At 36.1% G+C, this 26,745-nt stretch overlaps 1 protein-coding gene across 5 annotated transcripts; it reads right to left on the bottom strand.

Moving 5' to 3' along the window:
* LOC140759906 (formin-like protein 18) lies at positions 1 to 24,311 on the bottom strand. 5 transcript variants are annotated; one of them, XM_073096600.1, is made up of 17 exons: positions 23,981 to 24,308; positions 16,992 to 17,692; positions 16,343 to 16,564; positions 14,707 to 16,262; positions 14,484 to 14,616; positions 13,362 to 13,433; positions 12,963 to 13,061; positions 12,782 to 12,823; positions 9,307 to 9,387; positions 9,168 to 9,218; positions 9,008 to 9,089; positions 6,587 to 6,681; positions 5,974 to 6,045; positions 5,765 to 5,881; positions 1,056 to 1,124; positions 904 to 970; positions 1 to 655 (listed from the first exon to the last, which is right to left on the bottom strand). In XM_073096600.1, exons 1-17 carry the CDS (start codon positions 24,051 to 24,053, stop codon positions 486 to 488), a joined length of 3,702 nt encoding a protein of 1,233 aa, XP_072952701.1. In that variant the 5' UTR covers positions 24,054 to 24,308; the 3' UTR covers positions 1 to 485. The 5 variants fall into 5 exon arrangements, 2 of the variants coding, with proteins under 2 accessions (XP_072952701.1, XP_072952702.1); XM_073096601.1 differs by having other exon boundaries at positions 517 to 655; positions 1,084 to 1,124; positions 23,981 to 24,310; XR_012104285.1 differs by lacking the exon at positions 1 to 655 and adding an exon at positions 2,821 to 2,959 and having other exon boundaries at positions 23,981 to 24,310.
* Between the last annotated feature and the right edge of the window lie 2,434 nt (positions 24,312 to 26,745).

Below are 26,745 nucleotides of genomic sequence, written 5' to 3'. Positions count from 1 at the left end.
TGAATAAAACCAGCCAAGATAAGGTCTGGAAAAGAATAATAGTTCTGTTTAAGACTCAGAAAAGGGATACATGTTACAGTTTACAAAAAGAAAATCAAAATATACAACATCTGGCTGAATATTTACATGAAAACTTGTATGGTCAACATATGCTATAAGCTGCCTATACAGTAGATTTCTCTGAGCTACTATACCTCCTTTTAAAAGAGAGGCTGCTCGAAAGTTGGTTAGCATAAGCAAAGTTCCACACGTAGGTATAAACAGAAGACTTTGGTGTTACCTTTCAGTTAGCCTTTTCTATCAATCTCAGTTCCATTATATCAATTTCATCATTTCATCCACATCAGGAGTATAGAATCTGGACAACTAAACTGAGCATTTTGTGGGACTGGCTACCGAGTCAAAGTTGATCCTGAGATAGAGGAAATTTTCGCTCAAACATTTAAAACTTCTTTCAAGCTATGATGTGAAAATTTTGTGTGTCTTCAGCTTTTAGCTGGAGGCTGCAACAGGCCTTCCCTCTTATGAGCACTGATTTTCAATTTCTCCTGCTCTGCTTCCTTTCGAGCCTTTTTCTTCTCCAGCTCTAGTTGTTTGAGGTTCTCTTTATGGGCGTGTTCAAACATTTTTGTAAAGCCGAGTAAAGTAGAAACAACTGCAAAAATAGTTTAAGAAAAACATATTCTACAGTCAATCCAAAAAGGAAGCCAAAACAAAGCCCATAATAAAGAAACATGACACAGATTGGTGTAGGCCATTGGTTTTGATGTTCTATCATATAATTCAACTGTCAACAGTAAGGCACAGGCCAGGGGAGAGAGAGACAGAGAGAAACTACAATTGCACAAAGGGACAACATGCAGGATCTTCACCAAAATAATTTTCTTCAATTAAAGAAACTACCTTGCTCAAATGGACAACGTGCAGGATCTTCACCAAAATAAAGAACTAGCGCATCTGCATTTCTACCCTGTAGAATGTCATGTACTAGGTTAAGTATTGAACACGTGTTTCTTGCTGAAACTTGGTATAAGAAGTCTAGGACTGAAACATACCACAGTAGAATAAAGCAAAGTTAATGACCTTACTTCAGCTTCAGAATAAACAAGAAACTCCTTCAATGTCTGAAAGAAGAAAAGCCTTGTTTAGTATGCAAAATACTCTGTTAGAAAAGGAACTTCTCATTGGTAAACTAATAGGACATTCACACCTGTCAAAACATTTGACCGGACAATTGTTTAGTCTTGTAAATTGTGTATTTTATGTACTTTGGCCATAGATGGTTGTGCTGAACTCGATTCGAATTTGCATTAATAGAACTATTTGGTTCAACAGGGGTTCCTCATTAAATACAATTCATATATACAAGATGTGGGTTGTTTCACCAGAATGATGCACTGGACTCCTTTTGACAGATCTCCTTCCATCCTCTTTTTAATACCAGTTACTTTATTAGTTTTATACAAAAGAAAAGAATAACCATAAGCTTCACACTTTTAGGCTTACTTTTATTTGTTGGAGATCCAGTGCGCTATGACTTAATAGACCTTAAGTCCAGAAGAAACATGATCCAAAATTTTGAATATTAGTAACAGAAGTCAGAACTATGTTAGATAACTTCTTCCTAATAAGCCAAATATATCTCTGAAATTTCGAAAGAAGTCTAAACAGGTGTTGTACTTTGCTTTACTTCACTAGTTCTGCTTCTAAATTTTTCATTATTTATGTCTTTTATTCTGATTTTACTAAGCAGGTACAGTAGCACGGCACTGTTTGCAGTACTATATAAGTTACTTTAAATGCAACAATAACTGAGATAAAATGTGTATGTTAATTTTATCTTTCTAAGAAATTTCTGATTCATTTTGGTTTTCTTACAGTAAAGTTTAGAGTTTAATAAAAGGCCAGCAGAAGGCTGGAAATTGGAAACATGCATGTCAATAAATTTATGAATAGAAACAACCTTTTTTGGGTCAAGTGTAGCTTGCCCCTCTCCATATATCTATGTTTTTCTCTTTCCTACTTTCATTTTGTTCTCTCTTCGTGTAACACCCCAATTTATAAAAATAAATAAAAAATAAAAAAATAAAAAAAAAAACCCTGACGCGTCACGTGCCGAGCACGTGCGTCAGCCTGCCACCCTGCCACCCTGCCCTTCCCTTTTCTTCTTCTTCTTCCCTTCCTTTGCCGTGCACGCCATCCTCCCCCCATCTCCCTCATCTCTTCTTTCCCTCACCGCAGCCCCTCCGTTCTCCTCTCTCTCCCTCGTGGTTGCCGCCAGCCGCCGAGCTCGCCGACCCCCCCCCCCCCCCTCCGGTAAGCTTTCCTTCCCCTCCTTCCTTTCTTCCCTTCTTCCTTCCCCTCCTCGGCCTCGTGCTGTGCTGGACCCATGCCGCCGCCGTCCCCGCGCTGCGCCGCCGGCCTCGTGCCGCGCCGCCGCAGCCCCGCAGCCTCGTGGGCTCTTCTCTCCGCCTCACCCTCCTTCCATCGGGAGTGGAAGGAGATGGGGTGGAGGGGTGGGGGTTTAACCCCCACCCTATGTTGGGGTGGGCTGCAGACCGCAGCCCACCAGCCCGGTCTGGGTGGGCTGCGGGCCGCAGCCCACCTAGACTCGGGTGGGCTGCAGGCCGCAGCCCACCTAGCCTTGGATCCGGGTGGGCTGCAGGCTGCAGCCCATTAGCCCATTGTGGAATGGGCTGCAGTCTGCAGCCCACTATTCCAACCTTGGGATAACATAAGATTCCTAGGATACCATTGACTCGTACCAAACATAAATGTGCTAATAAGATAATTAATTATATTAGTTCGCTAATGGCTTACTTGCGTGAATTAATAGGATTGACACCGCGTGAGGAAGATTTTGGGATTCCGGACTAGCTGACGAGTTTTACCATACCGTGGAGACCCCAAGCGAGTAGAGTTATACAAATCTAGAATAACATAATTACAGTCATTATACCTGTCATGATACGGTAGGAAATGTCAGTATTAATGCATGCAGTTGGTACTCCTTGTTATATCTTTTGCATATGATAATGCTTTATAACCTGTTCATCATAGTATCATGAGGATGTTAATGTGTATGATAATGCTTTACATGTGTCCTGTATGGTATACCGTTGCATAGATGTATGATTACTGTGAATATGGAATGTAATGATCATGATGACTATAACATGCTTTATACACGTATAAACACTGCACCACTTCCACCTATCATTAGTAGTCGAATTCTGACTAGGCAGTACCCCTACTCACTCAGCCCAGGGTTAAGGGTAGAGTGTATCATATATGTCTATACTATTAGCGGCCTACACCTGAGGTCGGGAAGCCTGTGTGGTGTTCAGGTAGTTATACTGTATAGTTAGAACTAGATTATGATGATAGAAGAACATGATTATGAGGCGGGGATATAACTCTAGCGGTACCCGACGACGCAGGGTTAGGGCGTCTGTTGATGAGTCGAGGGCTCCCGATTCTCCCACCGAGGGCGGTGATGATTTAGAGAGAGTGAGATATGGGCTTACGACCGGGGTCCTGAGTCTGATGGCCACAGACAACCGGTCACATGTAGTGTCGCCATACACGTGTAGGTGACATTACCTCTAGATGTGTATATATCCCCCCTCGATGTATGTGATGATGGATGATTGTTTCGTAAGAGTATTTACCCTGTGTGGTGAATAGCTCGGTGAGCGATGATAAGTATGATTATTGCTTTGGTAGACATGAGATGACTAAACTGCTATTTTATTGCTATGCATAACATGTAAAACCTATGATTGAGATGTGCACGAATAAGAGATTGTCTCAAGCTTTATATCTGTGTGAACTTATCATAATATGTTTAGGAACTAGCAGATTACAGGATAGTGATTGGTAATCTTTATCAATTGCATTGACTTAGTAAATTGTGGTAAGTCATTTCAATAAGCATGTCGTTATCATTAGCAAATATAGGCATATATTGGATATACACATGTGATGTCATTATTTTAGATTCTATGGATCCTACTCGCTGGGTTGTAAGCTCACCCCTCGTGGTGGTATTATTTCAGAGCTAGGGGACGCAGGTGCGGGTAGCGAGGAGTAGCCGTTTTGTTTCTTTTTAGTACGTATGTTAGTTGTATTAAGCCCCTGCGAGGGTATGATGATGACGTATTTTTTGGACTTTAACATAGTATTTTGGATGTATATTTGGAAGGCTTGTTGTGGCCTGTGGAACTTGTATCCGGACTCCTTTAGTTGAGTTATTTATGGTGAAATTGTGTTGTTGTGTGCCTTGTGAAATCCTTGTACTGACAGGTCATGTGATGTACCGCGTGGGAGGATTTACCCACGCGGTTTACACGTGTATTTGGAGATTTGGGTGTTTCACTTCGTCTCCTACATTCTCTACTCTCTAAATCTCTTATCTGAAATATCAACCATTCCATCGCAAGACATGCGGTATTTGTTCTATAACGAGATTGCACTTGAAATACCACATCAAGGCATGACAGGTACTGAATTCAAGTGGCAATTATTGGGGGAAAAATAGAACAGATGAAAGTTTTGATATGCTTTTATCCAATCCAGCAGGAGGGAAGGAAAGAATTAATCAACGAAGGCAGCCTAATGAATATAACCTGCTAAACTTTGATCAACCAAAAAAAAAAAAAAAGAATTTTCCAGACAGAAAATTGAGACAGATGAAAGGACTCCTTTCTCTATAGTTGTTGGTGTTCCATGACTTCGGTGGCAGAATTCATAATGTCAACATAATGAACAGAGGAAACTCAAAAGATTTAATGATTAAGTGCTCAAGCTGATGATTTTATCCAACTCACTTGATTTAATATTCTTCTTACCTGATCATCTTTTTACATTATAAGTTCTTAAAATAAGAGTGTCACCTATAATAGTAAGGTCTGACTCTTGCGTGTGTCTATTACCTAACAACTTAAGTTTTTGAATAAATCGATTATCAAACATAATGATAGAGCTAGTTTTTTTGGAGGTCATGAGTTTAAACTTTATCAGCTTGCTTTTATTTTCTATTATCTTGTATTGCAGTATAGTGAGTTGCGCATTTTGTTATCTATCATATCTCCATTTACGGTATTTGGAGCCACACATGAAGGAGAATGTTAAAAGCATAATATATATTATTAGTCTAATATCTAACAACTTAAGCTTTTAAATTAACAAGCTATCTAATAAATGGAAAACTAAGGATTACAAGTATCTATCCTAAAATGTAGAATAAATAAGTCAGATGCAAGCATAAGAAGCCAATTACTTGTCCAACTACTATAAATGCAAACAACTAATGTGGACACAACCCAACTGCCCAACAAAGTAAAAGAACTTCAAACTTTATTATGTATATATCTATTGAATGTTATCTCTAGTGAACAAAAAGGATACATTTGGGTAGGCCACCTTAGTAGCCCAATGGTCAGATTCTACCAGTTTATGACAGTGGTTCATAGGTTCAATTCGTGCCGTGGACATTGGGTTGATATTTGGTGGAATTTCTACTGGAGTGCTATACATGCATGGGTTAGACCTATTATAACCCTTTCTTACGAGAGTTAGCATAGTTATCTAACTTATATATCAAAAATAGTTAGCTCCGTTATCTAATATATGATTAGCATATGAACTCATGATCTATTAAAAAAATAAAGAGTACATTTTGGTCATTAGATATGTAAAGCAATTGCACAAATATTCGGCAAATTTATATTGTAATTCATTACTTTGACATTACCCATAGTACCTTATGGAATGTTTCAGATACAGGACCGTCATTTCCAGATGATGATAATTCTTGTTCAACCTTTTCTAGTCCTTTGTTTATCGCTTGCATCTCTTCTGCTAAGTACTTCAATTGTATCTGTATTGGAGTTAGTTATTCTTCCAAGTTAGATAGCAATAATAAGACCAGTAAAGAACTAAAGCCTTTTGAATCAAACCTATATTATTTACCTTTGATGCAGGTTCTAAATTAAGAAGATCCTTGTCAAAATCAAGAACTTCTGGAAGCTTATCAGCAAGAACCTGCATGTTATACAAACGATATATTTTAACAAATAAATGGAGAAAGATCCTAGTTGAAAATTATTGAAAAGAATGGCTTCCCATTATCCATATTAATTTATCATTATAAGTTGACAGTGCTAGTAGAAGAAGCGCATGTAGGTCATAATCAATTAATCATACAAAATCAAGGTAATGGCCCAATATATAAATCTGTAGGGATCAGCCAACATTTGATGGGACATATCGATATCCCAATCATTTCCAAAAGCTTGAACTCAAGGTTCATTTCTAGGTGATAGTGCTATTTAACATCACACATAAAGGTATCGACAACTCAATCGAACCTACGACCAGTCAGTTAACAGCCGACCGATCCCACCAAGCTCAGAGAAGTGCTTACAACATAATCTTGGTTCTTAGATATGCCTATCAACACAATATATGCATGCACAAAAATACAAGGATAACCAAGCACAGGTTAGTTAAACTTTAATCATGCTTGTCATGAGACAAAATTCGCAAAAAAATTGAATATTAGCAAACAACACTAATAAAGTACCTTGCATAAGTAATGCATAAGAGTCATCTTATTGTTACGTGCACGTGTATCACTGAGTTTGAGAAGGCTATCTAATCGAAAGCCAATAGCTGAACCTGAAAACATCGAAAATACCTGGAAGTTGCTTTGAATGCAGAAAGTAAATAATGTAGTTCAATCAAGTAAGATGCCTAAAAACTACAGAAGTAGCGGGAAGTTATCATAAAACTACTAAGAATTTTGGTTTCTGCAAAGAAGACATCGCTGTCTATGGTAATGGGGCATGCTGGCCAAATGGCAACATGTTTTGTCTTCAACCAACAAGCTGAATAAATACTAGGAAAGAAAAAAAAATAATGTAGAAAAATTAAACAGCACAGAAAAGACAGTTCCATACTTCTCATGGTGAGCATTACACCACTTTCATGTAAAACAAAACACAGCATGGAAAAGATAAGTTTCAGACAAGTTTTTGGCATCAAAGTAATGCCCTGGACCACTTTTATTTTGGCTAAAAGATGTTTCAGAAGAATCTTGCAGTGGCTCTAAATTTCTAATGCCCAAAATCTGATGCTGTTCTAGAAGTGAGAGAGTGTTATAATATAAAATATAAAATTACCACTCTCAAATAACTTAAGCTTTTAGAATAGCCAGTAGTTAGAAACTAATACATGCAGATGCCTGTCAAAGCTTCAAAACATGCTCCTTAATTCCAACATTTTTTTTTCTCTTTTGATAAATCATGAGCTTGTAGGTTAATCGTAGACTAGGTTAAAAGGTCAATCCTCCCTAATATATAGATTGGATAACTAGGCTAACTCCCTTAAAAAACAAACTACAACGAGCTCAAATCATGCGCATATAGTGAGTGCTCCAAATAAAAATACACCAAGTATTGACCCTCAAGACTGCTTTTTCACTCACTGGAATTGATGTAAATCTATAGCAACAATACTTGGGCATATGTATATGTGGTGCTGCATGTGTCAGCATAAAGTATGCCACAAATGTATGTGCCTATGAATAACTGCAAATATGCATTATGGAAAAGATTGATGCACCATGAGTAATGAGAATTTACCGATGCTTCACACTCCAAGGATATGTTCATGTTATTCATTTCCTAAAATCACGAATATGGAATAAGTAATCCCTATTAAGAATTGTTATCTCGTGTTATATTACTGGTCAACCTTGGACTAGTAGAACACATATCTTGTTATCACTTTTCATGGTACTTGCTAAACTAAACAATCAAAGGCTATTTATGGCCTTCTACTTTAAAATAGTGAAAACAAGGAGCACAGCATGTGCCTCAGCACTTGTTGCCTGTACCATTAGAGATAGAGAGAAAAAGATGAGAAAGACTACTCACCTTCACTTTTCCCCACTCGCTAAGCTAGTGCACCTGACAAGTGCGAGCGACATCTCTCGCTCGGGGGGTGACGATGAGGTCAACGGTGAGCGACAAAGCGCTAGCAGGGGTGTCGTACAACACCCTTCGTGCCATATGCTGGTACATCGCCAGCACAAGCATGTTGGTCGACATGACCATTGTTGAGTGAAACTAGTATGCATTAAAACACAAAATGTGCACCATATTATCTAATTCATGACTTATTGTATAAGTGCACTGCCAACTAGGATATTTCATCTTCCCCAATTTACTTGATTTTTATATCAAATTTAATGGAACTTGCGCATGCTATATCAGAATGGTAGATGTACAAGATCTATCCTTCAACAACTATGAATTTTGATCTTTATCATTTTGTCCAGTTTTTTCTAATTTCAACTATTCTTGATTTGATACCAAATTTCACTCCAAAAATACAGACGTTTCTACTTTCCATGCGATGCTCCAATAAATGATAGACCTAAAAATATATCCTTTTAATGATCACCAATTTCACTTATTTAATCCTAGTATACTTTTCATTTCAAAATTTTAGTAAACAAATTACAGTCGAGTAATGGATTTTCAAATTTGAACTCAAATTTTATTTTTAAAAAAAAATCAATTTCCCTTGTTTAAGGCAATTATTTTGCATTTCCTAATTTATGAAACAAAACTGCAAATATTCATTTTTCCAACTTTTACCAAAATTAAAGTCTTATAATCCTCTTAAGCACTTGATATAAGTAGTTAATGAGCTTGGGGAGTAATTGACAAGCTGAGAAGTTTATGATGATTTAAAACTTAAATTACCATCTATCAGATGATGCCTAACCATATCATGGATATCACTCATATTGGTGCCAAGATGGCCTTAACAAAGTAGTCTTTTGCCCCCATATGTTGATAAAAAGATAATCCTTGATGTATATTATTAGAAACCAGAGAATTTAACAGGAAGATTTCAACTGATATTTTTGATTTATCAAATATTACATTTTTTGGAAATTAATTACTATAGAGTCATATACAACATTATGACTTACCCCTAGCAGTTCCCTGGTTTAGCGCATTTCCCAAAGAAAGAATTGTCTGCATTATTCTTTTCAGCTTTACAGAGTTTCTCACCTGATGACTTGAGGGATGCAAATGAGTGATAGAATCTAAAGAAAACCTGACATCAGTAACTAGAAGATCAAATATTACCTCTTCGGCTGCATAGTTTATAATATTCAAGTTATTTCTAAGATCCGCAACCTGAAAGAATGTACAAACCAATTAATTCTAATTAAGACATAAGTACAAAATGAAAATCATAATATATGGATTTTAATATATTCCAGACCTGGGAACGAAACTGAATCTTAAAGGATAAGACTCTCAGTTTAGACTCCACCCTCGGAACTTTCATCAACTCTAAGAAGAACTTAGAGGACAAACAAAAGATGAGCAGTTAGTGCAATAATTGTTATCCTATTTATGTGTAGCATTTGAAATTTTGCAAGCATCATTTTTGTAGCCAAAATCCACAAGCAAGATCAAGAATATCTAAATCAGTACATAATGATGATATTGAAGCCTCTAGAAAGACATTATATCAAGATCATCAATGGGGTTAGTAAATTACCATGTATTATTTAAAATAGTCAGATATAAAAGGGAAGATCATCAAACACATAAGTATTTTCCATCATGACATATTTAGCTTCCACTAGAAAGCACAGAGTTTGTCTTGTTATATACTTATATCCCATGTATTTACAATCAATTTCACTATGGTTTCATTAAAGAGTTATTTAAACAGCAGCCTTTGATAATTCTTACTTTCATCTTCAGCCCCTCAGAAAGTGCAATTCAAAAATTGTCCCCTAAAATCATAGCACTCCATAGTTCTAAATTGTTGGGCATCTCATATACATCAAAATGAGTATGGCTGTTATAACTTATAACAATGCGGAGGTGAATGCTTAGTGCCACTACAGACGATAGAAGAGATTGCTATATTTATAGCAAGTTGGAAATAGCATTTGAAGGTTCAGACATGTCCAATAAAGGCCACATTATACAATGATAAAACGATATAATTGAATTCAAGAGGAAAGCATTACAAGAATGAGTTAGAGTTCCTTGGGTTGGACAGAAACATATGTGACGTAGGGGGTAAGATTTTATTTGTTTTAATGTAATTGGCAAATTGTGACATAAAATTTTATTTATATAATGTGCCTAGATTTTATATATTAGCATATGCACAAGTTATGAAAAGTTTAAGAAAAATATTGAAGTGGAAGATTAATTTTGAAATCATAAATTTCCGTCTATAACATTGGTTTGTAAGAAGAAGCAAATGTAAATTTTTAGCGCAGGGGTTCTAACTATCCAGAGAGTGATTCTAACAATAAAAGTTCAAATACTTTTAGTGTACATGCATTTGAAGATTGATTCTAACAACTTTGAGAAAGACGAGTTTTCACGACGGGCATTTGAATGCACTAAAAGTGGTTCGAACACAATGCATATCTTATTTTTTAAAGTCCGTTTTGCAAACTTTTGAAAAATAGTTCGGGCTATTCTTGGAGGAGGTACATAAGGGCTTAAGATCTAATCCTAAATCATCTTTCTTGAATCACTGGAGCCATTTTATTATCTTTTGGATAGGCTATTGAAAAATGTCTCACCACTTTGGATTTTAGGTGCTAAATCAATTTTTTACTCTTCAAATCTGAAAGAACTACATCTTGAAGGTTACTAAAATGAAAAAATCAGCATCGAGGGTCAATGATGTTGGAAATAAATCATAGAAAGCAGTGTGTAATAGTTTCGAGCAAGCAAGACTTTACAGATATAATCGTGGAGATCAACCAATGGTCTATTAGTAATCTTATAATTATTACAATTATTAGTGATTGATTTTGATCCGAGTTTAGATTAGTGATTTATTTTTACCTAGGTTTGAGATTTTTTAACATAAAAATCTGTGTTTACGATTTTCTTTATCTATTTTATTATTCCATATTTTATTATTGATAGCATGTGGTAGATCCAATCTCTTAGAGTGATTTATAACTTTTCATAGGGAAGTTGTAAGAAAGATAAATAAACTTCAATATATTGATTCATGAATGCATACCGAAAGGATGCTCTTCTATAATCTATTGATTCTCAGTTCTCACGAATATCAGATCAAAGGTATCAACTTTTGAAAAATGCAAAAGCCAAAAAATTGAGAAAACTCTCAAAATTCTATTGATAAAAAATTATAATGATTCAACCATAGGTTTACAAGAATATATATATAGACTAAGAGGAGACCCAAGACCTTAATCCAACAAAAAGAAACATTTTCCACAAATGGGAGTTTCGGCTTGGAATCAACATATTAGAACATATGAAATGGAGCTTTGAGTTCTGCATAGAGATATAAGCAAAACAAAACTTTCATAAAATGACAAAATTGCTAATTTTAAGGCATAATGATTTTTTCAAGGTTCGAAAAATCGGGATTGGGATCGGCCTTTCGAATAAACAATACATATCGGTTGTATCAATCGCCTAGATTGGATCGGACTTTTTAATTACATAAAATTCTAAATATTATTTAAAAATATAAGAAAACTTCTAAGAATTTAGAAAAAAGTTTACCAAAAATAAGAAAATAAGAAAAGAAAAACTATGGTACAATAAAAATTGAAAAGAAGAAGAGATTAGAAAGAGCATGAGTGGAAGAAAATCAAATAAAAGAAAGAAAAACCATAATGCAGTGAAGAAGAAGAAGAAGAAGAAGAAAAAAGAAGAAGAAGAAGAAGAAGAAGAAGAAAAGAGAAGAAAATGGGAGAGAGTGGAAGAAATTAAAAAAAACTGAGAGAGAAATAAAAAAAAATTATATCCCGGAGTTCGTCGGAGCTTGCCAGAGTTCATCGGAGTTCACTGGAGCTAGATCTCTCCGTAAAAAAAACAATGATTATATGTAAGGAGAGAAAAAAAGGAAAGAAAGAGTAAAAGAAAGAAAGAGAGTAAGAGAGAGTGAAAAGAAAGAGTGAGAGAGAGAAAGAGAGAAAGAGTTCGGATCGGGCCTAGATCGGGATCGGGTTCGGGTTCGGGTTCGGGTTCGGCCGATCCGGCGAACCATGGATTTTTTGGGATAGGTCAGGCAGGATGATCACATCTAGGTGGAGGTCAAGTGGAGATAAAGGTGGGCTTGACAAGGTAAATGGTGGTGGCAGAGGTTGTGGGTAGTAGGCTGGCGACGTTGACAGTAGAAATGAAAGCCATACGAAAGATATGGACGACTAAGACAAAGAGAAATGAGGGGGGAGAAGTCAGAGATGAAGAGACGAGGAAGAAGATAGATTCAAATCAGCTCATACATGACTTAACTAGAGTTGTCCTCCATATATTCATAGAGGCTGACCAAATTAACAAATTTGACTTGACTAGCCAACTCGGCTAGGATTCAACTAAAGCAGCTAATAAATTGGTCTGGACTGAAATATACATGGACTCAAACTAATTAATTGAACAAATAACTGAATCAAACATAATAAGCAAAGGACTCGACCCGGACTCATCACGATCAACCCCAGACTCAAGACTCAACCTGGATCATAACAAGCTTTTCTTATATATATCCTCAATAGATGACAAAAGAATTCCAGATATGGATAGCAAGCCTTCTCTAATCATGCTTTATACATAATGCAAATATTCTGAGCCAAATCATTTTGGCAACTGTATTAATCATCGAGAATTTGACATGGTAATCTGTCTCATGGTTCACCAACAACCAAAAAAAAGAAAGAGTATACAAGAAATTCACTGACCTGCTCACATCTCCCTAAATTTTCTTTCTCACCACTATAACCCTGAAAATAAACAGAAAACATAAGGAATAGAACTCTCAAATTTGCCTTACTAGAAAGCAATGGATAAGAAAATGCAAGAGAGGAAGATTTGACTATTGATTAATAGAAGAACAGTAAATAAATAGCAAGATAAATATACCTTGAGCAATTCCATTTCCTCTTTTGTTGGACAGAACTTTATAAGATTATCTACCTGATCAGCATCCAAAATAGAATCATCTAGAGCAAGCACTGAATTCTGCAACAAATCAGATATTTACAATATACAACCTGTAAGGCAACAAAAATCAGCAAGCTCGAAACAGGAAACATAGTAGCAAGTTCCATTAAGACTCTCTTAATACTCAGTGTCCACTTGATAACAACTGCTCAACCTTTTCATCAAGGATTCAAGTCAGCTCATTAGAGTCGCTAAAAATATGCATACATAGTTGATAGGACAACCACAGTTCACAAGGTACAGCAATAATCACTTCACCAAATATACAGTAACCAATCTCATTTTACTTTGGTAGAATACAAGTTTTCAACTGCTTACCATCAAATCAGACAGAGGCATCTTAACTTTTGTAAGCATTATTTCGCAATTATTAGCCCTCCTAAGATCAATCTGCATTGATGATTCAAATGAGTTAGGAAAGTATTTCACTAGCTTATCCTAAATATTGTTCATACTTCATAGTGTGTACAAGTTCTCAGCATTGGAAATCAAGTGAAAGAAGATTCCGCAATCATATAATGTAACATTGTCAATAAGCAGTATGTCATCTAAAAAAAATGTTAATAAACACAAACTTCATAGATCCCTGATAAAATATGGGACGTAAATAAATTTCCATTCGAAAAAACAAGGTTTAAACCATGCTCTTGCATTTTGATGTATGTGTCAATTTAATTTATACAATGTGTTACATATACAGGAATGGACATCTTGCATGCTCTTAAACATTCTCTCACTGCATAGAACCCCTTCAGAGGGCATCTAAATGCATAAAATTTCAGCCAATGCAAGGTTGTCGAAGGGAAAAAAAAAAGTTATTCAATCTTACCACCATTACTTTTAAAGAACTTTCCAATTACTCAAACCAATAACCAATTGGATGCAAAGAGGCAGCTTTAGAGAAAAATTAGTAACACCTACTGTATAGAACTGATGAATTCATTAATGATTAAGCAGGCTATTGGTTATCTGTGTTGGCAGATGCATGTATCCAATGAAGTTGTATCATCTGATGCTAGTGTCTGGATGCATCAACGGATACTTATGAGAATAAATATACACTAGATAATATACATAATAAATAGAGTGTCCAACAAATAATATGTGTTACATAATGTAAAATTATATATTAGGACATCTTTTTAATACTTTATCTTTATCTATTACCAAAAGCAATTCAACAATATCTTTTCATAATTAATTATCACTAAAATCTTTGCAGTAGTATTTATGCAAGAATTGCTAGCATTTTATGAAATAAAATCTCTGCCCAGTTAGCAAAATTTGTAAAGGAGATAAACATATTTTGGTAGATCCATCTAATAGTTAGATCTATGACACAGAAAATAACTCGTAATGAACCCATATTAGATCAAGAGAAGTAAATGGCAACTTGCTAAGAAATAGTAAAATCATATTAAGATACATAAATTAGATTACCAGATGAACTTTATCCGATTTTGCCCCAAGGGAGGAATGCTGACTCGACTGTTTGCGAAAGCCAGAAGCGTCTGAATTGGGCACAACTGCCGAGAAAAGACTCTCAAGTTCAGACATGTCAATCTCTGGAGCCCTAGAAAAGGCAAAATGAGAGTGATACAAGGTCATTCTTCCCTGTTATTAACTGAGGGCATTTATGTAACAGGAAAGAATGGTTAGGTACTTGGATGATTCATCAGATTTGTGTGCCTCAGCCCATAAACTTCCCTGTGCTGCTCTTGTAACTTTAACCCAATGCAATGGCTTAAGAGAAGCCTTTTTGGATGATGACTGGGTGACACGCAGATTCCTAGGACTCTTTGAATGTGCTGTACTCCGGGACTTCACACCCAACAAAGAAGTAGGAGCCATAATTATACTAGCAGGTGGTGGGGGTGGTACAGGGTTGATGGGACTTCCTTTATTTCCAGAGGAACTAGTCTGAGAAACCGCTGAAGATTCCTTAGCACGAGAAGTTAGAGGAGGAGGTGGAGGTGGGATAGGTGATGAGTTTTTTGAAGCAGCTGATTGATGTGAAGCAAAACGAGGTAGAGAGGGAGTGGGTGGTGGCGGAGGTATAGGTGGAGGGGGAGGGGGAGGGGGAGGGGGAGGGGGAGGGGGAGTGACATTTAATGTACTAGATGCCTTATTTACATATGGATGGGAAAAAGAAGGAACTAATTGGTTATCTGGTGGCAAGGGAGGAGGTGAAGGGATATTCAATTGTTCTGAAGGTGCAGATGTAATCGAAGGAGAATAAGAACAAGAGGGAGTGGTGCTGGCTGTAGTTGCCTTGTGAATATGCAAAGGAGAAGGAGAAGGAGAAGGAACTAAAGATAAATATGGTGGTGGTGGAGGAGGAGGAGGAGGTGAAGGGATATTAGATGTAGATGCAACTAGAGAAGACCCAGAATGTGAATGTGGGGGAAGTGGTGGTGGTGGTGGTGGTGGTGGTGGCGGTGGTACGTTTGTGGTACTAGGTGTCCTTTTTGTAGGTAAAGGGGAAGCATAAGGAACTATTGAGGTATATGGAGGAGGAGGAGGAGGAGGAGGAGGAGGAAGAGGAGGAGGGACATCGGTTGCTGGTGGGTCAATTTTAGGCACATTCATTGTTGTATCAGACTGTGGAGAGACAGAGGAAATAGAAGACTTTGTTGATGATGGTGGTGATGATCGAACAGTAATAACTGCAGTAGGAGCATTAGGAAATAGAGGATTAGGTCGGACTTCTGAAATTTTCACGTCATATGCTGTTGATGAAAGTGGCGATGATGGTACTGAGGGCGGTGGTATTGGTGGTGGAGTACTTGGTGGTACAGCAGACAAGATGCTGTACTTGGCAGGTTTTGGCGAGCTAGAAGAAGCACTATTTGAAGGTAAAGGTGAAGGTGGGAATAGGGAATTCACTTTTGCCTCAGAATTGCAAGATACAGAATGATCATCGGCTTTGTCATTTCCCCGTATCTCCACAGGAATGCTAGGGATAAAGTCATGTGAAATATGATCAGCTTCTACTTTCTGTGGAGAAGCTGAATGCAGATTCTCCAGGGAAGTTCTTGATGATGCTATTTGCTTCAGTGCATGTTGTGCAGCATCCCCCTTCATCCCCAACCAGTCCACATGACTGAAGATCTCTTGCACCTTAACAAATGCTTCTACTGGAAGGCCTTCTTTCTCATTGCAACAAGAAAACTCCATTGGGATAAGTGACATAGTTGCATCCATCTCCGAAAGCAGAACCTTCCAACAAGGAATAATGCATATTACACAAAGTAGTAGAGTCGAGAGAACAAGAAAACTCCAAGAACAAGAGCGCATACCTCTGCTCTGAACTCCTTAGGAAACCGATCTTTTGTATCCCACAAAATATCCATCTGATCACGACTCAGCATCAAGATGTTCGATCTAATGAATGCTGTATTAAACATGATACGGAACATCATCATTTCACGTTCTAGATCCTCATCCAAGCTAATGCATTCAAGGACAACATCTCCTTGAATATGGCAATGAATGTCTATTTTTGCCAGTTCGCAGTCTGCCTGAATCCATAGACGAATCAAAAGGTTGTAACTTGACTGCTCTATACCGTTCTCCCGATAAAAATAAATAGTTTAAAATTCTCTTTCTTTATACAAAGAATATGCTTCTTGTAATGTAAATGTACTATAAGGTTTAGTTTAAAGAATATATATCCCAGCATATATAACAAAAAGAAATTGTCCTGGCTCATTGAGAGAATTTCCAGTTAAATACAAAGTGAAATTACAATTTTCAGGAATGTTTATATATCCATTTGCTGTACTTATACTGGATGTTAGCAGACAAAAATAGATAAGATCTCATAATGGAAGATAGATAGTTGGACACTACTAAACTGAAACTCTAGTTGGCCTAGTTTGTTACTAATAAGTCTAGAACCAATACATGTAAAAGAAAGAACATGTAACACAATAGAAAGGGAATGACCTGTCTATAAAGTTTGACAAACTTGCTTTCCTTTGGAGTTGAAAAAAGAACTTTTGCAGTATGATCTGTAGGCATAAGGGGATCAGGACCATAAATTCGAAATATTGGCCTGCAACCACCTTCCCCGTCAAAGTCTGGAATCATCCTGAGGATTACGCAGTCCAAAGAAAGTACTCTATCATTAGGAGGCCACTCAGGGGTGACATTCCTCCTTGAGATATACTGCAAGTATCTGAGCTGAGAAGGTATGGGATTCAAAGGAGAGAGCAATTCCAAGAGGTTACGGGGTGTTTGTTTGTAAACCATCTCCAAGGTTTTCTGCTCTCCACTATAATGTTTCAGGTATATAAGAAGCGCTGCTAACATGAAAGCTAGAACTGGGCACCCACCTTGTTCAGAGTGCATCAGTAAAAGGTTCTGCTGGCCTAAAGAGAGCCAGCTCTCGCACGACCTCAAGAAATGGTGAATTAGTGACACTTTAAGAAGGGGACACCCCTCATAATGTCGGGGATACTCCATCACGGTCATATCATATTTAGCAAGCATGTGTGCTATTTTGCTTTCTTTCTCTCCCTCCCCAAAATTGAAGACCATGAATGAGGCATCGGGAAAATGATCTCGGAGTTGCATTACAGTGCCTCCTATGTATACTTTGTAATCATCTTCTTCCAAGGTATCAGTTGAGAAGCAGCAATCAAACACTAGTAGACAAGTAAATAAGCATTTGTAAGAAAGTTAACTCAGTAAGCCCAATATAAAAAAATAAAAATAAAAAACCATGTGATACTCATAAAACCAGCAAAATTACATAAAAGTAAGCACATACTTTGCTCTATAATACAAAGGTCAAGTATAACTTCTGTGCTCTTAGATCACCACATAATGCGTTAACCATTAGCCAACTATGACCAAAAAGAGTGTTAACTCACCAACTACTCAAATTGAGTGAAATTCTCAGAAGAGAAAGATAAAGAAATGTTCTCTAACGAGGAGAAATATAATGTATCCTTGATTTTGATTTGAAATTTCTTAACTAGATGAAATATTAAGAAAACAAAGAAATTTTCCTGCTATGAAAGAAATGATTTCAGACCAGTTTCTAATTTAAACTTTTTACTCTCTGCAGAACAGACTCCAATGCAAATATATCCTTGAATTAACCCCTTTTCTGCATGAAAATGATAAAGAGTAGTAGAGATTTGTTTCAACTCAAACAATATATGACACGAAATTCTACCAATAAATCACATACTGCATAGAGAAAGGATTGCATATCCGGAAAAAAATATAGCTAGTGAAAGCTTTGGCAATTTTGTGGAGGGTAATACAAATGGCTCGGGTGTCGGCGCTGATTCCCCCAGGCTCTAAGTCTCCTATCAATGGAGGAGCCCCTTCCTCTTCCAAGAAGGGTTTCCCGACGGACATGAAGGCATTCCATATCTCAACAAAGCTCCTCCCTCCTCGGAGAGAAAGCAAAGTTGAGCACTGTTGTTAGGGACTCTAGGAAAATGAGTGGTCATCTGGGGATCATCCTGTATGAGGTGCTCGAGAAGATAAAGCATGAAATTGAAGACCGCATCAAACTCAACCCTGAGATCTTGAAGAAATGTCAAGTAAGGTGAAAGCTCACCCTTTTTGGTAGAATCCAAGGGAAGGCTCTTGCTTTTGACTCTTTGCATTCTGTGCTGGCTAAGGTGTGGTCTAGCATAACAACTTTATGTCTCTAATATGGCAGATGGGCTTAATGTTTTCCACTTCTTGAAAGAAGAGGATCTCACATACATTTCAACTGAATGGTTATAGACAATAAATGGCCAAGTCTTAAATTTAATTAGGTTGAGGGATGACTTTAAATCCTCCTCTTAAGGCACTTCAGGTTACTTCCATGTGGATATACAACTTTACAATCTCCACATTGAATTGTGAGGGACAAAGCTCTCATTCTGGTGGCTGTTAAGTTTGGTAGATTTTTCAAGGTGGATGAAACCACCCTGGACAAAACTAGGAGCAGATTTGCTCAGGTTTGCATAGAGATTGATCTTTCTAAGCCCATCGAGAAGGCGATGTGGCTCGGGAAGAAAGAGAAAAGGGTCCGTTAAAGGGTGGTGTATGGGACCATCCCTATCCATTGTTATAGGTGTGGAGTGATTGGGCACCAACCGGACACTTTCTCCTTTGCCCCCTCTGGGAAGAAGATGGAAGATGATAGTCAAGAAACCCATAATAATGGCCAAGCCCGAGGGACGGAGAAGGACTCACCTTTGGCAAAGTCAGAGTGTGAGCACCTTGTGGATTAAATCTGGCTCCGGAATAATGGCTCCTGGTATTTCGTTGGGAGAGAAGGAGGGCACAAAAAAAAAGTTTACATCTAGTGAATTAAGACTCAATCACTAAACTTAAGACTGAGGACATATTGACTATCAGGGACCTCCAATTGGCTTAAACAACTCTTATGGATCATAATATTTTCAAAATCCTTAATAATGATAGTGTGTTTTGGGTTGCTTTATGAAATAGACATATGATTATTTAAACATGTGGATCGTGGCCTTGGAGAGCCATTCTGAGTGCAGCTAAAAGCATGCAAATGGGTATTAACCAACTTGTGGGCTAGGGCACCAATGTTAATATTATTAATGATCCATGGTTCATGGAGACCCATTGGGCCATATGCCCTTCTTTTATGATATTAATCAGATTAATGATCCATGCATGTCTCAAATCTGTTGAATACTGATCGGTGGGATATCAATCTTTTTCGAGTTATCTTTGGGCTTGACTTCCACAGTCTTAAACTTGGCTAATAAATGGATATGGTAGCCTAACTCTACTAGTAAGCCTAGTGTGAAAGCCATCTACAATTTTATTAGGCCTAAATTCCAATTTGAAAGTTCAGAGTGGAAAGAGTTGTGCAAGCTCAAGATTAATCCCAGGGTTAAGTTGTTTCTCTAGAAGGTCCTTAGAGGTAGAATCCTTAAGAAGGTCATCTTCTTATCCAACATTTTGGGCCCTCTGAGCCTTACCCAATGTGTGAGCTTTAGGAGGAAACCGCTAACCATCTCTTTTATGGTTGTCGTTATGCCCTTAAGGTCTGGAAGGTCATAGCCAAGTACCTCACCATATCCTTTTATCATGATACTAATTGGATTAATTATGATTGGTAGCATTTGGGAGACTAACCTAGTAAATTCAAAGCTGTTATTGCTATTGGGATTTGGATGATTTAAAAGCTGGGGGTAAATTATGTTTTGAAGGCCTTAATCAAAGCCCATATATTACTGCCTGGCTTGACTTATGAATGGCCAAGAGTATTTTGACTATAGGTTGGGAGATGGAATTAGCAAAAATAGGATCCTTATCAATTGGACTCTACCTGGTGGGAACTACATTAAAATCAACTTTTATGCCTCCTATGATCCCTTTGATGGTGGGCAAGAGTTAGGATAGTGGCCAAGGACAATGACAGCAACCTCCTCTTCGCCAGTGCTAAGTCGATTGCTTCTTCTTCCCCGTTGGCCGCTGAAAGTAGAGGCCTTAGCCTTGAAGGATGTAATCCTTCTGGTAGCCCAGCATCACCTCTCCAACATAATCTTTAAAGGTGATTGTCAATTGGTCATCTTAGCTATCAGAAGAGTTAGAGATCCCCTTTGGACCATTTGCAATATCATTCGACATTGCTCCAATTCGAAGGGTTCTTTTTAGTCTTGCATTTTCTTTCATGACCGAAACTAGTCTAGTGACTGGTTTCAACCAGGTATCAGTTGATACCCTATCCGTATCAAGTTGGGATCGGCCATATCAACCAATACGGCTCTCCCTCTCTCTTCTCTCACTCCATCTCTCTTCTCTCTCTAATATTTTTTCATTTCTTATCTCACCGATGCCCCATCTCTCTCATTTCTCTCTACTCTCTCCTTCTAACGTCTCCCTCTAGAGAGAGAGAAAGGGAGGAAGAGATTGAGAAGGAAAGAGAAGGGAAAGGAAGAAAGAAGAAATGAAAAAGAAATACCTTGAGAGAGGGAGGAAGAGTGAGAGAAAGAGAAGGGAGAAATAATAAATAAATAAATTTGCCTTGTGGCAATAAAAGAGTGAAGGTAAAGAGAATAAATGAAAGAAAATTAGAAAAAAAAAATTGCATTGGTAGTAATAAAGAAAGGGAGGAAAAAAGATGGAGGAGAAAAGAGAAGAGAGAGCCAACTCGGTATTCATCAAAATTTTGAATAAGTTAATGTAAATGATAATTTTTAGACTTCATATGTAAATAATTATTATTTTCTCATCATTTTTCTAAATTTTGAGAAATTTTCCCGTATTTTAGAATAATATTTAGAATTTATATGATTAAAAAAATAGTTTTGATCCGATACGAGTGACCGATACAGCCGATATGATTGATGCGCCTGATACATATCGTTTTTTTGAATGGCCAAACCAGATCCCGATATCGAATTTTGGAACCTTACTTAGAAGGTGATTCCCCTTCTCCTCTTAAATTTAATTGTATCCTTTTGTTCGAGACCTCGAGAGCCTAGTCTCTTCATAAGTGTCTATAATATGTAGTTAGTGTCTAAACTCCTTTTAAATAGAAAAAAAAAACTTTTCTAATGATGTTTGAATCATTGAGATATAGAAGCTTGTTTTCCTATCGATATATGACCAAACTTGGTTTATATTTTCATGAAATAGTTACCCTAAAATAGCAATGTCATTTCAAATGGTGTGGCACACAATATATAAGGAGCATTACATACAAGAACTGGTATATATAAGGAGGATTACATCATTACAAGAATCAAGAAAAATAGTAGATTGCTAGTTCCCTGGTAAGCTATAATTAACTCATAATGAAATACTTGGTAATTATCCTAGCTAGTGTTAGGATGACCACTCCTCTCCATTACAAGAAAATGATAAAATATTGAATAATTAACCCATAAAAATAATCAAGTAACAATATGAAATTGAATAGCCATGATGATGGAAAGACGATGATTTTTTGAGTTCCAAAAACTATTAGAATAAAATTTGATATCTCTTGTACTCCAAATTCCAAATATTGTTACTATCATATTTTATTTTCTGCAAAACATTCTTTAGGAATAGTACCACAGCATGATGTGTAGCCCAATGCAGATGGACTAGACCAAGAACTCCTCCTACTGTGACCTAAATTTCAAACAACTGGATTCATGGTTCCAAAATTTGCTTCTTGCTAGTTTATGGAAGAAGATGAATAGTATGCTACTTCAGTTTACATGGCAATGAAGTTATGGAGGAGTGTTCTCGCAAAATAAATTTTCAGACTAGACTCATGCTAACATCCTTCTGCTTTGAACATATTCATTTCTATCTGTGATTTCGTCTGATTTCATTGCAAGTTTTCTGTTACATAAAAATGACCAAAGCCTCTCAGAAGCACAATCAGATTTCAATAATTTGTGGAACATGTCCAGCAACGTTATTCTCATTCTATGTGGTTTCAAGATTATTAAATCCTATAATGAGTTCAACAACTTCATAATTTTTGTAAAGGGCGTCGTAGTGCACAAAACCCCCATTTATATGGGGCCTGGCTTGGGAAATGTATGCAGTATTACCTCTTTTTTGAATAGAATGTTTCCAATACTTGAAAATGAGTCATTTTGGATGAAGGCACAAGACTTACTGTCTCATCAAGTAAAGCCCTCAACTTGATAACATATCTATTTTTTCAGGCTTTATTTCATGAGGGGATCTTTTAGAAGTCATTCGCAATACTGTTTACTTAAAAGTTAGTCATATTCATATCAATTAATCCTAAAAAGTAAAAATCATAATATATACACTTCCAAAAAGTCTTCCTTGGGTTTCAAGAATTGGTATCTCTAAGCCATGGGACATATTTTCCTGGACTAATACAAAGAGCGTCCAAAATACTTTTAAGTCCTTGGTGATCATCTATAGCAGTAACTATCTTAGAGAAGCAGTAACTATTAAATAATCTTAGAGAAGCAGTAACTATTAAATAAGGATATTAATATCCACTCATCTTCTTGACTAAATGGTGTAAAACTCAGTCTCAAATCTGGCTATTGATTATAAGTAGATTGATGAAAATTATTTTAAAGAAGTCTAAGGATACATGATCTTTCTAACTAATAATTGATCAGGTAGTGCAAAATGTTATTTAGCACTGGATTTTAAAGGACTCATATTGTAATTAGTCGCTCTTTTTTTAGGTCAGATTACACCAATTTCAGAAACTCCTAGTAAGCTTAGACGGTGCCAGTCTGACACATCTCCTATAATCAACATGGTCTAGGGTAGCTGATTAAAAGTTAAAGCTACTCATTGGATACAAGGGCTAAAATTTATCAGGCCAACATTCTCTTCTTCCATAGTTTTACAAGACAGGTCATGAAATTATACCAAAACAATCTTCTTATGATAAATATCATCCATTGAGAGCTTTTTCTCCCCTTTGAATGCTTTATCCTTCTTTCCTTTTATTTTTCTTTTCTGTAACCCATTTTCTGGCAACTAAGAGGTTTGATCAGTCACATAGTAAAAAGCACACACTTGCTTAGTTCTACAAAGAAGCCTTTTTCTACTATACATAATAAAATTATGCATACTCCTATGGAACTCACATAATATTTAATCTACAAACAACTGTGAAGGAGCTAACTCGAATGACAACTTTCTACTGATGGAATTTTACTGCAAAAATCAACAGGACAAGCTGGCAATTCCCCGAATCATTGACTTGTAACATGGTTAAATCTTCTTTAAAGATTTTAATTAGATTTAGGACAAAAGCGGAATGACAAAGAAAATGTTGTTCCCAGAAATGGGTTTAATTCCAGCCTTGTATCTCCCAATAATTTTTCCCTCGAATAGACGAGCTCAATTTTATAAATACAGGAGAAGTATCAAACTCTGACATCAAATTTGCAACAACGAGAACTCCAATTCCAAACAAAAGTAAATTACGAATTCGAAGCTTATACCGTATATATTCTCCGAGATCTCGAGAAGCCCATCAGGCGGCTTCTTGTAGAACAGCTTCCGGAACAACGACATCTCCAATCTCTTCCAATCAAAACCAACCCAAGAGAATCAAAGAAGAGAGCACGACCTCTACAAAAGATTGGCTCCAATTCCTTTGCTTCGCTTCGCTTCCTTCGATTCGTCTCGCAATCCTTCCTACAGAAAAGAGAAAAGAGGTGGAGTGAAGGGAAACGAAGAAGAGGACAAATTGCTAATCATTTTAGATTATAATTTCTTTAGCAAAATCGTGCGGCTCGAGACGGACTCGTGCGGAAATTTAAAGTGGTTTGGGACTAAAAAACAATTTAATTATCTCTGGGCATACAAACGTTGCAACGAATTATGTTGGCTGATTATGGCCAGAGTTCGGTAGGGTTGCCGCCAACCACTGGATAAGATCCGAACCGGTTTAAATTTATCTGGACCGGCCGGTTCATCCAAGCTTTCATTGCTTATTTTTTTTTAATTTCTCTTTTAATTTCGAGATAATTTTATTTAAATTCTTCGAACTATCACTATTTTTTATATATACATTTTAAATAAACTTTTACCACGTACACTCTTTATTTTTATTCAGTAGTGCATACCGGTTATAAAAATATATATATAAACTAGTAATAGTTTAGTATTTGTAGTCATCTAATTCTCTTTTTTTTTTCTCAAATAGAGTTGTTATTAAGTTTTGACAACTGGGTTAACCTACTCCCATATGGGCCAAATCCAGTTTGCACACCACTTGGCATGATTGTTTTTTACTTTGTTTGGATTTAATATTACACCCTTCTGAGTAATTACAAAATCTATTACAACATGATTAACCGCTCAGTAAGCATTGCTATTTTATATATACAAAATACATCTTTCTAAGATAGTAACGATAATTCTATCGCAATAATACTAACTTCTTTGTTAGCATTGTTATTTTGTATATATAAAATGCATGCTTCTATGGCACCAGTATGTGACGCCCTATAGAGATTATAGTTAAAATCGAAGTGCAAAAAGTGTTTATAACTGCTGCCTTAGAAGGATAAGCCTCAGATGCTAGATAGCCTTAATTTTATCCATTAGTGGATTGATAAGGATAAGAAATAGTTATTTTTTATTTTATCTTTAGTCTCCTAAATATCTAAGAATGATATTTATGAATCTTAGTAGCTAAATTTTCTTTTGCCTATATAAGGGCTTTGAACAGTTTACTTGTAAAGAATCTAAAGTTAGTGAGTTAAAATAGAAGTCAGAACTTCACAGAGAAAGTTTGTCTTCTCTAACTTATTAAAGTTTTCTTTTTATTTTGCTTCTATACTTTTTTTTACTTCGATGCTTATTTCGTCTTGCGAAGAAAAATAAAGTACCCCACGGACTAGGACTAGAAAACCAATCGAAAAGATTAAATTCGTGACAAGTGGCACTCTATCACATTAATATTGACCTCTATGTAAGCATTGATATTTTACATATAAGAAACGAATGCATCATTCTAAAATAGCAATAGTACCATCTGACCAAAATACTGACATTTATATGGGGCGCTGTTATTTTATATATATATAATACATTCTTCTAATACAGCAATAATACTATATTATTATAACATCCAAAAAAATAAATGCATGCACTGCTTATAAGTTTATTACTTTTATTATAAATGTAAATTCAACACCAAGCGAGATAGATCAAACACCAATCTATGGTACAGTTGAAGCTAGCCATCTAGAAAGTTGTGTCCAATAAGTAAAACTTCCACAGTCTAAGAGTAGTGTAGTACTGAAGTGATATTTTACTTTATATTTTCATAACATTTATATTATGCATGTATAGATATTTATTTACTAATCGACATAATTATATTTATTTCACTATTTCATAATTATGCATGAATTATTGGTGCATCTCTAGGGTATAGTAACTTTGATATGCATGTTATATGATTAATAATGTTGATCACTACAACACTTACATTTATCACAGCATAGTTAAATCTTATCTCAGCTTTGCCCGTGTACCCATTCAGCCTAGGAAAATGAGGCAGATTTCCTCAATGGTCTTATTGTATATATCTAATGAGAACTTTATAAAGGAATATCCGCATCATATAATATTAGCAGATAACGAGTATCTCGTGTCATATTAAATGTAATGTAAACTATTTCATCCAAAGATCTATTTTCACTCAAACAATAGATAGAACTAAGTCCAAAATTCATACCACTAAGTCAACATTACATACTAGTAAGTCAAAAATATATTATAATTAGTAGTATATAATAATTTGTTAGCAGTATATACTTATTATAAGATAGCAATGCTGACTTAAAAAGTAAGAAATTTCAAAATAGCAGTCATATATATATATATATATATATAATTTAATAATTCAAACATGCCTTTTTCTCTCTCTCCTCTCAATTGTATAAACTTAGGGTAGAAATAAAGAGTTTTACCAAACTAGCTCTATTTGAAAATGTATTTATCAAAATATATTTTTCTGTACTACTAACTAAAATGCTTAAAGTTTAAAAGTCTTTATAAATAAAGATCTCCTAGGTTAAGGGATATGAATTATTATCTAAAGCATTTTAATAAAAACGTTGATGAAATTAACATTTTACTTAAAATAGACTAATCTTATCAATGTTTTAAGTAAAATGATTAATTGTTGGGCATTTTATTTAGAGCTATAATAAAATAAACCTATTTTAGTATTTAAATTTTTATGTTACCT

The sequence above is a fragment of the Typha angustifolia genome, chromosome 5 (assembly GCF_048772165.1).
Source record: "Typha angustifolia cultivar Huaian chromosome 5, ASM4877216v1, whole genome shotgun sequence".
In the NCBI taxonomy this organism is placed as follows: Eukaryota; Viridiplantae; Streptophyta; class Magnoliopsida; order Poales; family Typhaceae; genus Typha; species Typha angustifolia.
Note: the sequence above shows the minus strand (reverse complement) of the source record. Positions and strands in the feature narration are given on the sequence as shown.

Coding starts and splice junctions, on each gene's coding strand:
- LOC140759906 (XM_073096600.1), bottom strand. CDS start 24,053: ATGTCGTTGTTCCGGAAGCTGTTCTACAAGAAGCCGCCTGATGGGCTT. Junction 16,565..16,991: donor TTGTCAAACTTTATAGACAG/GTCATTCCCTTT, acceptor CTATGGATTCAG/GCAGACTGCGAACTGGCAAA. Junction 13,434..14,483: donor AATCGGATAAAGTTCATCTG/GTAATCTAATTT, acceptor TCATCAATGCAG/ATTGATCTTAGGAGGGCTAA.